Here is a 13,897-nt window from a genome sequence, read left to right as displayed (position 1 = left end):
CTTTGCCACATCTGGTGCCCCATATTAATACCTACTACGTACCCAGAGCTGTGACTTTCAAGTCCTTGGCCAAGGTGTTGGATTCCTTCTTCAGGTCATGCCTGGACAGAGGGACAACAGTGATTGGGCGACACTGATGAGGTTGCTGTCCATGCTGAACTTTCCTAGGAGGGACTTGGTGTAAAAAATGTGATAGTTGATTGAATATTAGATATTATAGAGTTTGATCAAAGTGTCCTAGTATTAATTGCATCCAGCCTTTTAGATAGGATGCATTAGGCTTGACTTTTGTATGCCTGCATTTTGTAACCCTCATTCCACCCTCCTGTAAAGTTGTCCTGTGTAGGTTTCCTACCGCTTCCATCCTTATCAGACCCTAGAAGGGCAGATGATGTTTTGGGAAAGAGATCTGTGTTGAGCTAGCATCCGTGTGAGAACTCACACCTCTCCTCAAAAGTCTTTGACACGTTTTGGGAAATGAGAACTAAGATAGTGACGAGGAACATCAACAGCCCCACCGTGGGCCTGGTTGCCAAGGGAACGCTGCAACATATGAGACCCAAATGACCTGGGCACTCTGGGACACCCCAAGGTAATTTCAGAGGAGTCGATATCCGCATTGAGCCACGCGTCCCATGACCTGTGGCGTTTCTTCATTCAAGTGGAAGAGTGTTGTGGCATTTTATGAGTCTTTGTGTGCTGTGTATATAAGCTTTCTTCCTATATGCCTCCTGGCAGCCTTTTCAAACCAGCCCTTCTGCTGAAGAACTGGATGGCAAGGCTGTCCTATTGCAATAGTTTGAATAAACTGGGTCCCTGCAGGACTCTGAGTTTGCTCTCCTTCTCTTGGTTCCGTGTTTTCATTTCAGATGTTCCCTTACATGTGTAACAAACCGCTGGCATAGAAGCAAATTCTTACCACACAAGCAGGTAACGTACTTTCTTATTTCTATAGCTATTAAAGTTGTGCAGTGCCCTTGATCTGAAGATGCCAGGGTGGTTCACGTCATGAGTAGAGAGGTTCACAGAGCTTCCTCTTCCAGAGTCTCCAAGCTGCAAATTGGTGGGGCTCCTTGTTTTCTCCTGCTCTGGAGGGTGGGATCCGAACCAACGGCTTCAAGATAACAGGAATGGAGATTCCTATTAAACTTCAGAAAGAACTTTCTGCCAGTAAGAGCCTATTTATAAGCAGAAGACATGCGTTCTGTTAGCATTTCACTCCTCCCATTGCAAGGATCATCTGATTCTTGTTTACTCTCTGTTCCGTGAGGAAGGAATCCAGTCTGTGTGAATTCCGTCTCTGGTACTATTGCACTTTTTCTTTCTGCTCTGTCTTGCGACGAGACAGGATGTCTGTATGAGAGCTGCTCCTCTCATACGTCTTCCGTTCCTTAATCTGTAATTAGTAGAAATATGGCCAGATCCCTCCTCTCCTCTTTTACTCTGCTAGACCGGGGGCTCACAAGAGAGCAGCTGGCAGTCCCAGAACAGCAGGACTCCTTCCCGGGAACGCTGCGTAGCTGTTCCAGTGCTGGAGGAGGCCGTGGGGCCTGCAAGAGTGTTCCCTTACGTTCCCCCACCAGCCCCACAGGCTGTATCAAAAATATATCTGAAACCCGTTCCTTTGCTAGGGGGTAGGGGGTGGGATCCCCTCTCAGGCCCCTGGGGATGAGGGGTTGAAATAAAAGAGGAGAAGGACCGCCCGGAGGACGGCCTTGCAGAGACAACAAAGCAGCCTTGTTGGGGGGGGGCCTCAGGCGACCCCTCCGGGCCTTTCACCCCGCAAGCTGTTGGTAGAGCCGGGGACTAAGAAGCCATCCAAACACCCCCAAATCCCAATCACCCACGCAGGACGACGAGCCAGAGTGGCCCCCTCCACATATAAACTTCCCTCCTAGTGATCTGCAGCCCAGAGGCTTGTAAACCCTTCAATGGAGTCCCGAAACCCCTCAATGAAACATCAGGATTGACCAATCGGCACCGTCCAAAGTGACAGGCAGCCAATCCGAAGTCAGGAAGCAGCAGCCCCGTGTATGGAGCGCGCGATCCGCCAGGAGAGCTCGGCTCTTTTGCGCGACTCCTTGAGCGCAAGAAACCGAGAGCAGAAAGCGGGGAAGAAGCGCGCCACAAAATGTAGCAACAGCGGATACAATGTTTCCTCCTTTTTCCTTGTTTCTTGCAAGACAGAAACAGAGGGGAATCCAGGGCTCCCCTCCCTCCCTCCCTCCCTCCCTCCCTCCCTCAAGCAGAAGGTCCTTTGCCCTTAGGGGGGAATCCAGCTTCGCCCCAGGAGGCAGCCCATACCCCAGGCAGGAATCCGGATCCTTCCAGAGGAGAAGCGCAGGAAGGCCTCGCGACTGGGGGGAGGTGTAAATCCCGTTCTTGCTCTTTGGGGAAGCAGCTCCTTCCAAGGCGGTGGGAGCTGGGATGACGGGCAGGGGGGGCACTTTCTCCTTTCTGCATGACAACCACTCCTCTTTTGTGACTGTTATGTACTGAGTTGAATAGGATCCAAACTACAGCAGTCTGATTGGTCCTAGAACAATAGGATCCAAATTGCAGCAGTCTGATTGGTCCTAGAACAATAGGATTCAGAATGCAGCAGTCGGATTGGTCCTAGTACAATGCAGCAGTATGATTGGTTGGCAGGAACCAACCAATCATGCTCCAGATATAAGTGAATCCACAACCTGATTGGCTTACAGTAGAATTCCAGAATTAGCCAATCATGTGCAGCCCATTGTGTAAATAATGTATATAAAGCAGATACTTTGAGGGGACTTTCATTCATTCCTCCTCACCACTATGAGCTGAATAAAGAGCATGAAATCACTTTGCAACTCTGAGTATATTTCACTGGCGACGAAGGTGGGATCCCGCTGAGCTGACTGCCACACACCGCACCGCAGCACCGCCACCTGCCGCACCGCTGCCTCGCACCGTGTATTCAGGCTTCAGCTCCGGGACACAAGGAACTCAGAATGGCAACCAACAGCAGCTTCTCGCCGTTCAACCCAGCATCTGGAGACTGGGAAGCGTATGCCTCCCGTTTCACCTTCCTCCTAGAAGCCAAAGGGGTCACCGATGAAGAAGACGCCAAAAAGAGGGTGATATTCTTCAGCGTCTGCGGAGAGGAGACGTTTGAAATCCCCCGGGCTCTCCTTGCTCCTGAAGACGTCGCTACTGTTCCATACAAAACAATAATGGAACAGCTGAAGGGGCACTTTTCGCCGCAGCCCTCAGTGGTGGCTCGTCGAAATGCCTTCTATGCAAAGCGGCAAGCCCCTGGGGAAACCATAACTGGGTTTGTGACCTCTCTCCGCCAAGCTGCCCGGTTCTGCAACTTCTCAGAGCTGGAGAACATGCTTCGGGACCGCCTCGTCGGTGGCCTGGAGGATGAGAAGCTGCAACGACGCCTCTACGCTAAGAAGGACCTAACGTTCCAGGTCGCTCTGGAGGAGGCCCTGGCAATGGAAGCTGCCAAGAGGTCGACGCAAGAGGCACGGTCGAGCCTGCCACCCCAACCGAGGGTCCACCACGAAGACCTCACCGACGACTCAGGATCTGACAGGGAGGAGGTGCACCGAGTACAGCAGCGCACTCAAGCAGCCCACATACCATAGCTGCCTCGACGAGAAGGAGGGAACTGCGCAAGCTGCGGGGAAAGTCACGAGAGGAGGACCTGCCGTTTCCGCAACGCAGAGTGCAGGCAGTGCAGAAAATCGGGACACATCGCCCGGGTGTGTCGAGCTCGGCCCACCCGACGCCAGGCATCAGATGACCAATCCAAGAGCCCCAGGTCCCGGGGCCCAACGCACCAAGGCAACTCGACGGAGCTCGCGGACTTCCAGGTATACCAGTTGCCCCACCCCAACATAGAGAAAATTTATGTAGAGGTACAGATAGAGGGCGCCCCATGCCGCATGGAGCTTGACACGGGTTCAACTCTATCCATAATCTCGGCAAGGACCTTAAGGAAACTGTGTCCTACTGGGGGTCCCAAACTCAGGCCGGCCCCATTCACCCTCCGGGACTTCCAGAAACGTAAGGTCCCCACAATGGGGGTGGGGACCTTCAGGGTGCAATACCGAGGGCGGACGCGGCAACTGGACTTGCTTGTGGTCAAGGGCCCCTACATTAGCTTACTGGGATTGGCATGGTTTGGACCACTGGGGCTAGCCATCACCGGGGTGAACCACACTACCTTACAAGTGGACGTGGACGCCATATGCAAGGAATTTCCGGGGGGTTTCGATGGGAAATTGGGACAGTATACGGGCCCCCCCGTTGCGCTACAGCTTGACCCCGCAGTACGACCGGTCAGGCTCAAGGCCCGCCGGGTCCCGTTCGCCCTGAAACCCCGTATAGACGAGGAATTGGACCGGTTCGTGGAGCAAGGAGTGCTGGAGCCGGTGCCTAATGCCCCCTGGGAAACCCCAATCGTCACACCCGTCAAGCCTAATGGTTCGGTCTGCATCTGCGCAGACTACAAATGTACCATAAACAAGGCCCTCACGGCCCATGCATACCCAGTGCCAGTGGTCAGCCATGTCCTTGCCACCCTGGCTGGGTCGAAATTTTTTGGCAAGCTGGACTTGGCCCAAGCATATCAACAGCTGCCAGTAGATGAGGCCACAGCAGAGGCACAGACGATTGTGACGCACAGAGGAGCGTTCAGGGTAAAGCGGCTGCAATTCGGTGTCAGTGTGGCACCAGGCATATTCCAGAATCTAATGGACTCGCTCCTTAAAGGGATTCCTGGCGCCACCCCCTTCTTCGATGATGTGTTGATTGCCGGGCCCACACCAGAGGAGTTTGAGGACCGCCTCCGCACCGTTCTGCACCGTTTCCAGACAGCGGGTCTCAAGGTGAAGCGGGAAAAATGTCTACTAGGAGTGCCTCAGGTGGACTTTCTGGGATTTATGGTGGACGCAGAAGGGGTCCACCCGACTGGGGACAAGGTACGGGCCATTTGTGATGCCCCAGCACCCAAGAGCAAGACTGAACTTCAGGCCTTCTTGGGACTATTGAACTTTTACCATTCCTTCCTTCCCCACAAGGCGGCGGTAGCGGAGCCCCTACACAGACTCCTGGACAAGCGGGCCCCTTGGGTGTGGGGCCAGCGCCAGGAGGCTGCATTCCAGGCAGTCAAGGACTTGCTTGTCTCAAACTCAGTCTTGGCACACTTCGACGAGAGGCTGCCGGTGGTGCTAGCATGCGACGCCTCGCCCTATGGCATTGGCGCTGTCCTGGGACACCAACTCCCGGATGGAAGAGAGGTACCGGTAGCATACTTTTCCCAGACACTCAACGCAACCGAGCGGAACTACTCACAAATAGACAAGGAGGGGCTGGCAATTGTGAAGGGAGTAAAAAAATTCCATGATTTCTTGTATGGGCGGCCCTTCACCGTGGTGACTGACCACAAGCCGTTGCTTGGCTTGTTTGCCCCCGAAAAGCAGACCCCCCAAGTGCTATCTCCTCGCGTCCTCAGGTGGTCAATTTTCCTTGCCAGCTACCAGTATGCACTGATTCACCGACCTGGGAAGGCAATGGGCCATGCAGACGCCCTCAGCAGGCTACCACTACCGGAAACAGGCCCCGACCCAGCACCTGCACAAGAGGTTATGAGCCTGGAGCTGCTTCCCGACCGCCCCATTCAGGCACAAGAAGTTGCACACCATTCCAAGAAAGACAGGGTCATCTCCCGGGTCCTGGACTGGGTGTGGAGGGGATGGCCCAGCAACAGCCCTGGGCCAGAATTCGCTGGCTACACAACCCGCAAACATGAACTGTCAGCCCACAAGGGGTGCCTGTTATGGGGAAGCAGGGTCGTTGTTCCCCAGCCCCTCCGCAAAAGGGTCCTCACAGCCCTACACGAGACACACCCAGGGGTAGTAAGAATGAAGGCCCTGGCCAGGAGTTATGTGTGGTGGCCGGGGATCGACGGAGAGATAGAGGCCTGGGTCAAACACTGCCAGGCCTGCCAAGAATCCCGCCCAGATCCCCCAAGGGCCCCAGTACAGTCCTGGGAGTCCGCCCGAGCACCATGGTCACGCCTGCATGTGGACTTCGCTGGCCCCTTTCAGGGGAAAACATTCTTCATAGTGGTGGACTCCTACACCAAATGGCTGGAAGTCGCACTGGTACCGTCCACTTCTACATCCGCAGCCATCCGTGTACTACGCAAGCTGTTTGCAACCCACGGGCTCCCTGACACTCTCGTCTCAGACAACGGGACTGCATTTACGTCAGAAGAATTCCAAACCTTCACAGCGCAGAACGCCATCCGCCACATCCGTTCGGCGCCATTCCACCCTGCCACCAATGGCCAAGCAGAACGCATGGTGCGGACCACCAAGGACACCCTTCGCCGCATGACGCAAGGGGATTGGGAGTACCGCCTTGCCACATTCCTCCTAGCACAGCACAGCACCCCCAGCTCAACGACTGGCCGGAGCCCCGCTGAACTACTAATGGGTCGGCGCCTTGCAATCAGATTGGACCGCCTTCACCCCGATAGAGCTCAGGATGAGGTAGTGGTGGGGGAAGGCAGGAACCCCCGGACCTTCAAGGCCCAGGACCCAGTGTACGCAAAGAATTTTGGGGCAGGCCCAGCATGGGTACCCGCCACAGTCACCAGGGTCACTGGCTCCGTGTAATACGAGGTGCTAACGGATGGGGGGCAATGCTGGCGCCGCCACTGCGACCAGATACGGCGACGATTCCCGGAAGAAAACCAGGAGGAGGAAAGGTCAGAGGAGTCCCAAGGGAAGAGAGGGGCAGGGAGGCCCATAGAGCAGGAGGGGCCAGCAGGAGAGGCAGAATCAGTAAATACAGAGAGGACCCGCGAGGCCGAAAGGACACCGGAACCAGAACCACGACTGAGCGAGCCGGTTGCGCCAGACCAAACAGGCCCATCACAGCCAGCATCCTTGGAACACGAGCCAGAACCTGAACCCCGGACCAGGGAACACCACAGGCCGCAACACACACGTAGGCCGCCGGCGTACCTCGAGGACTATGAATGCGACCTCCCGGGCAGGACTGGAACTTAGAGGGGAGGGGTGTTATGTACTGAGTTGAATAGGATCCAAACTGCAGCAGTCTGATTGGTCCTAGAACAATAGGATTCAGAATGCAGCAGTCGGATTGGTCCTAGTACAATGCAGCAGTATGATTGGTTGGCAGGAACCAACCAATCATGCTCCAGATATAAGTGAATCCACAACCTGATTGGCTTACAGTAGAATTCCAGAATTAGCCAATCATGTGCAGCCCATTGTGTAAATAATGTATATAAAGCAGATACTTTGAGGGGACTTTCATTCATTCCTCCTCACCACTATGAGCTGAATAAAGAGCATGAAATCACTTTGCGACTCTGAGTATATTTCAGTGACCATGGCACGACGTTTTGGTGACGGTGGGAGGGATGCAAATACGACCCTGGTAGATGAAGCCTGGTAGATGAAGGGAACGCAGTGGATGTAGCCTACCTTGATTTCAGCAAGGCATTTGACAAGGTGCCCCATGATATTCTTGTAAAGAAGCTGGTAAAATGCGGTCTTGACTATGCTACCACTCAGTGGATTTGTAACTGGCTGACTGACCGGACCCAAAGGGTGCTCATCAATGGTTCCTCTTCATCCTGGAGAAGAGTGACTAGTGGGGTGCCACAGGGTTCTGTCTTGGGCCCGGTCTTATTCAACATCTTTATCAACGACTTGGAGGATGGACTCAAGGGCATCCTGATCAAATTTGCAGATGACACCAAACTGGGAGGGGTGGCTAACACCCCAGAGGACAGGATCACACTTCAAAACGACCTTGACAGATTAGAGAACTGGGCCAAAACAAACAAGATGAATTTTAACAGGGAGAAATGTAAAGTATTGCACTTGGGCAAAAAAAATGAGAGGCACAAATACAAGATGGGTGACACCTGGCTTGAGAGCAGTACATGTGAAAAGGATCTAGGAGTCTTGGTTGACCACAAACTTGACATGAGCCAACAGTGTGATGCGGCAGCTAAAAAAGCCAATGCAATTCTGGGCTGCATCAATAGGAGTATAGCATCTAGATCAAGGGAAGTAATAGTGCCACTGTATTCTGCTCTGGTCAGACCTCACCTGGAGTACTGTGTCCAGTTCTGGGCACCACAGTTTAAGAAGGACACTGACAAACTGGAACGTGTCCAGAGGAGGGCAACCAAAATGGTCAAAGGCCTGGAAACAATGCCTTATGAGGAACGGCTAAGGGAGCTGGGCATGTTTAGCCAGAGGAGGTTAAGGGGGGATATGATAGCCATGTTGAAATATATAAAAGGATGTCACATAGAGGAGGGAGAAAGGTTGTTTTCTGCTGCTCCAGAGAAGCGGACACGGAGCAATGGATCCAAACTACAAGAAAGAAGATGCCACCTAAACATTAGGAAGAACTTCCTGACAGTAAGAGCTGTTTGACAGTGGAATTTGCTGCCAAGGAGTGTGGTGGAGTCTCCTTCTTTGGAGGTCTTTAAGCAGAGGCTTGACAACCATATGTCAGGAGTGCTCTGATGGTGTTTCCTGCTTGGCAGGGGGTTGGACTCGATGGCCCTTGTGGTCTCTTCCAACTCTATGATTCTATGATTCTATGACCCCCCTGGGGGCTGCGATGCCCGGGGCTCCTGCTTTGCAGAGGGAGGGGGGAGGAGCCCGGCTCGCCCAGGGTTCAAAGGAACTGGGCTGGATTCCGAGAGAGGACTGGGAATAAAGGGGGCCACGTCCCCCAGAGCCAAAGACCCTTCCTCCCCATCCCTTCCTGCAAGGGGGGCGGGGCTGTTGTCTCTCTGCTCCGCAAGTGCTGCCTCGGGGGCGCCTTCGGGGATCCGGCGAGTCTCCTTTCTCTTCCCCCTTTGGGCGTCCTGGGTCTCCCGCCCCCTTTGGATTCATTTCGGTCTCCGCAAATAAGGCGCCTCGACGCGTCTGCAAAGTGCGAGGCTCCTCCCGGGCTCCTGAATGGAGAGGATGTGCGTTTGATGTGCTCCGCCTTGCAAGGGTTAAAAGGAACTGAGCTGCATTCCTAGAGAGGACAGGAAATAAGGGGGGGGGGAGGTCCTCCCGAGGAAATCCCCTCCCGCCCCCCCCCCCCATTTCCTCTCTTCCAGGGGGAGGTTTTCGTCTCCTTTGCAGGAGCTGCGTCGGTGGCACCTTTGGGATCTTGTAAGTCTCCTCTCTCTTCCCCATAGGGCGCAGGGGGGTTGTTGTTGTTTAGTCGTTCAGTCGTGTCTGACTCTTCGTGACCCCCTGGACCAGAGCACGCCAGGCACTCCTGTCTTCCACTGCTTCCCGCAGTTTGGTCAGGCTCATGTTTGTAGCTTCGAGAACACTGTCTAACCATCTCGTCCTCCATCGTCCCCTTCTCCTTGTGCCCTCCATCTTTCCCAACATCAGGGTCTTTTCCAGGGAGTCTTCTCTTCTCATGAGGTGGCCTCAGCTTCACGATCTGTCCTTCCAGTGAGCACTCAGGGCTGATTTCCTCGAGAATGGATGCGTTTGATCTTCTTGCAGTCCATGGGACTCTCAAGAGTCTCCTCCAGCACCATAATTCAAAAGCATCCATTCTTCGGTGATCAGCCTTCTTTATGGTCCAGCTCTCACTTCCATACATCACTACTGGGAAAACCATAGCTTTAACTATAGGGACCTTTGTTGGCAAGGTGATGTCTCTACTTTTTAAAATGCTGTCTAGGTTTGTCATTGCTTTCCTCCCAAGAAGCAGGCGTCTTTTAATTTTGTGGCTGCTGTCACCATCTGCAGTGATCATGGAGCGCAGGGGGGAGAAGGGGGCAAGTCCCAGGGCGGCCAGGGAGGGGGGGGGAGTTTATATTCTTCTTCTTGGGCGATCCCTGGTAGCCGAGTAAGATGGTCTTCCACGAAGACGGTTTGAACAGTGAGTCCGTAAGTGACTGTGGAGGCCAGTTCTGGATCCACACGTCCTTCCACAGTGGGGACTTCTGATCGGCAAGTCCTAGGCTCTGTGGTTTAACCCACATTGCCACCCGCGTCTCATTAAGTTCGGAATAGAGTAGTTGCTTTGGAAGACGATCATCAGGCATCTGCACAACATGACCAATCCAGCGAAGTTGATGTTGAAGAATCATTGCTTCAACACTGGTGATCTTTGCTTCTTCCGGTACACTGGTATTAGTTTGCCTGTCTTCCCAAGTGATGTGTAAAATATTTTGGGGACACCGTTGATGGAATCTTTTGAGGAGTTGGAGATGGCCTTTATAAGTGGTCCATGTTTCACAAGCAGACAGCAAGGTTGGTAGTGCAATAGCTTTGTCAACAAGCATTTTGGCTTCCCTGCGAATGTCCCGGTCTTCAAACACAGTGGCGTAGTGTGGGTTGTCAGCACCCGGGGCAAGGCAAGTAATTTACGCCCCCTAACCCGTGGATTTTAGGAGGGGCAGAGAGCTGCCAGATGTTGCGCCCGGTGCGGACCCCCCCTGCACCCCCCACGCTACGCCACTGCTCAAACAGTCTGCACTTCTGCTGCAACTGGGCAGTGCCAATCCTGGATGTGTTGGATTTGTGACCGATATGCTCGTTTGCCTTGGCTAGCAGTAAAGCTCTGCTGGATGAAATATATAATTGCCACTGATCTATTTTTGGGGAATCCTGCAATGTGTTTGACTTTTTACTCTGCTAACTATATGTGAGAGTTCTGCTCTGGATCAATATCCAGTAGAATTTAAATGACATACCGTATTTTTCGCTCTATAACACGCATCCGACCATAACACGCACATAGTTTTTAGAGGAAGAAAACAAGAAAAAAAAAATATTCTAAACGAAACAGTGGGTGTATGATTTTTGTGGTTCATGCTGTGGCCACAGACATGTGATCTGACGGTGAATTTGGGGTGACCCAGTGCAAAAATCCTGAGGATCCATGTGGATCCGTGCTTTGTAACCAGGCTCTCTGTCCTTCTCTTCTCCCCACTAGGTGGCTCTTCTCCCGCTCTGCTGTTTCAAAGCGAGCTACAGAGGAGGGAAGGAAGGGGAACCATGGATCCTCTGCTCACGACTGCAGCTGATCCCCCCGCCATATGTAGGCATTCACTCCATAACACGCACAGACATTTCACCTTACTTTTAGGAGGAAAAAAGTGAGCGTTATGGAGCAAAAAATACGGTAAATGGATATTCAATGAGGAGGGGCAGACCCATGGATTGGAGAAAAAGGTGGGATGAATATCCCACAAATAAAAAGGGGAATCCAGCCATTAGGGGCCAGTTTCGGAGCCGTCTTCCAGGGCAGTTCCACACAGAGGACCTTGCGACCATCCCATGGGATCCGGAGCAGGAAGCCCCATGGCCACATCCTCTCTGTGCCAAAGGGACGGTGGCTGGAGCTTCAAGCGGGCACTGCCAGTCCCCGAGGCCACCTGAGGGACCATGCTGGATGCCAAAGAACCTCCAAGCAAGTGGGGCTGGGGGGGGGTTAAGCTATGTAACACCTTCACCACCATCATCACCCCCATCCCATTTTCACCCTCCGTTCCCAAGGCAGATTACAAGATTAAAACACAATACTGAAAAGAACTTAAAGCCACTTACAATCACAGAATGAAGGGCAGCCCTACTTCCCTTGCTTTCGAGATCTGTCCTTTGGTCAGGTCAGGATCTGGCCCTCAGAACAAAGGAAAAAGGGACCCCACCCCAGTAGTCTGTCTTGAGAACAGGGGAGATTCCACGTTCTGGAAAAGGAGACAGGCGCTGGAAAGAAATGTGCCCTGGCATTGGGGGGGGGGAGGGACCCCCACTCTTGCCTTGAGCCCAAATTACACTTGGTACAAATGACTCACTTGTCAATTCTGACTTCATTCTTTCTCTTTTAAAAAATAAACTCTGAGTCTGGGCTGTGATTCCTGCCAATACGTCTCCATGCTTGCCCAGGGAACCCTTTTCTCCTCCTTACTGTGTATCAATTTTATATCAGAAAAATGTATTTGGCTTTTAGGATTTGCCAAAACCTCTCATTAGGACAGGCAGAACTTGGCAGAAGACCTAGGGACTCCTTCCAGTCTCCTGGGAACAGAGATGGATGGGCAAGACTCAGCTGGCCCTGAAGCAGGAAGAGGCCATGCCCTGGAAACTGGGAGCAGTGGGGGATTGCATGAAAACTCCATGCAGAAGATCCTGGGTCAGGAGGACACCCCTTGCTCAGAGGTGCAGAGCCAGCAGCTCAGGCAGTTCTGCTCCCAGGAGGCCAAAGGACCCCGAGAGGTTTGCAGCCAACTCTACCACCTTTGCCATCAATGGTTGAAGCCAGAAAGACATACGAAAGCTCAGATGCTGGACCTGGTGATCTTGGAGCAGTTCCTGGCTGTCCTTCCCCCGGAGATGGAGAGCTGGGTGAGGGAATGTGGAGCGGAGACCAGTTCCCAGGCGGTGGCCCTGGCCGAAGGTTTCCTCCTGAGTCAGGCAGAGGAGAGGAAGCAGGCAGAGCAGCAGGTGAGAGAGACTTTCCTCTGGATACTCCCAAAGAGGAGGGAGAGTATTCCCAAATCATTTCCTAATGGCCCATCCTTTTTTGGAAAGCATCCAATGAATGATATTGGAGAGCCCTAAATTGTTTGTGTCCTAAGCCATTCCATTTCTAATCTACTTTTTTGAATCCTTGTTGCTCTTTCAGGGGAAGGATCTGTTAGCAGAAATGGGTCTTGATTCTTCTGAGGCAGAGAAGACTCCGTTGGACGCCAGAGTGAGGCCTCTGGGTAAGGAGGAAGGAGTTTTTTCTCTGTTGGGTCACATTTTGTGGATTTTGAAGCTAATCCGTGAATTCTTCTCATCTTTGGGGGGAGGTCACAGGGGACCAAGAGCCCAGGGTTTGTGTATTTTTGCACTCTAGTATGTGAAATGGGTACAAACGTCCACGTTTACGTGGCAACTCCTACTTGTCTGAAGGCGCACCTGTAGTTTTCCTTCGGAGTGAAGCATGCGCTCTTGGCTTCCCACTCACCTTCTTCTCTCGCAGGAGACGGAACGATGCCAGCCAGACCTGCTTGTCCATCTTTTCCTGGTGGCGGAGGGGAAGCTGCCCCTGTGGACCCAGAGCAGGTAGGAGGAAGGGGCCATGTGGGGAGAGAGGATGTCATGGACTGGTGGACACAGAGGAATGGTGGGAGGAACCGCCAAGGAAGGAGGTTGAAGGCTCAAATAGCCTTCTAAGCAGTTCACACCCCATCACCAAGAGTGGCCAGGATTCACCCCACAATGGGGCTTTCCCCCTCTCATTCCCCTGCGCACATTGAAGATGTCTATAGGGCTTCAGGAGGGTCCTCCCCACCCGGCCAGAACAGCACAGAGGGACAGAAGGAAGGGGGTCCTTCCATGTGGAAAACGGGAATGTTTGTGCACATGATCTGAAGAATGATTTGAAGAACACTGTTCATAGTTTCCTTCTCCCGTCGCTGGATGTGTGAGTGTTAGATCACATGTCCTATGTTTACATTCCATGCTTGGAAGCGTGAGAACGGAAGACAGTTCCTATCACTTCCGTTCCCTTGGTTCTGTCTCCTGTTCTGCATGCGTTTTCGAATGTCTGTCTTCTCTGAAGTCCGGAGGAGTGGGTGCTGCTCTCAGCTCCAGACGGGTGAGATTGGACACCCACACTCAGGGGGAGACACACCAACAAACACCAGGTTCTGAATACCCCTCGTTAAAATACAGTGGTGCCTTTGGCTACGTTGCCATCAGGTTATGTTACCTTCCGGTTACGAACGCGGAAAACCAGAAGTACCAGACCAGGTCACTTCCGGGTTTCTCAAGTTATGCAGAAGTGGTAGACCGCCCCGCACGCATGCGCAGATCAGGCACTTGGGGTTGCAGTAGTTTCCGGTTGCAAA

The 13,897-nt window shown here is 52.9% G+C and overlaps 1 protein-coding gene and 1 long non-coding RNA gene across 2 annotated transcripts in view; one reads left to right on the top strand and one right to left on the bottom strand.

Annotated features, from left to right (window-relative positions):
* LOC310684877 overlaps positions 1–13,897 on the bottom strand; it is a 35,324-nt gene that overhangs the window by 10,744 nt on the left and 10,683 nt on the right. The window contains exon 2 of the long non-coding RNA XR_014514919.1: positions 569–712. This is a non-coding gene — a long non-coding RNA (uncharacterized lncRNA). The remainder of the gene's footprint in view (positions 1–568; positions 713–13,897) is intronic.
* The window catches only part of LOC310683504 (uncharacterized protein), a gene marked incomplete at its 3' end in the record, with an annotated part of 38,073 nt that overhangs the window by 14,624 nt on the left and 9,552 nt on the right, over positions 1–13,897 (top strand). The window contains exons 2-3 of the mRNA XM_083453437.1: positions 12,219–12,503; positions 12,685–13,109. Of these exons, the coding sequence (XP_083309563.1) occupies positions 13,038–13,109 (72 nt within the window). The 5' untranslated portion in view covers positions 12,219–12,503; positions 12,685–13,037. The remainder of the gene's footprint in view (positions 1–12,218; positions 12,504–12,684; positions 13,110–13,897) is intronic.

Source organism: Podarcis tiliguerta, assembly GCF_965153285.1.
Source record: "Podarcis tiliguerta genome assembly, chromosome: 8".
NCBI classification, from domain to species: domain Eukaryota; kingdom Metazoa; phylum Chordata; class Lepidosauria; order Squamata; family Lacertidae; genus Podarcis; species Podarcis tiliguerta.
This window is presented reverse-complemented; position numbering and strand designations above follow the sequence as displayed.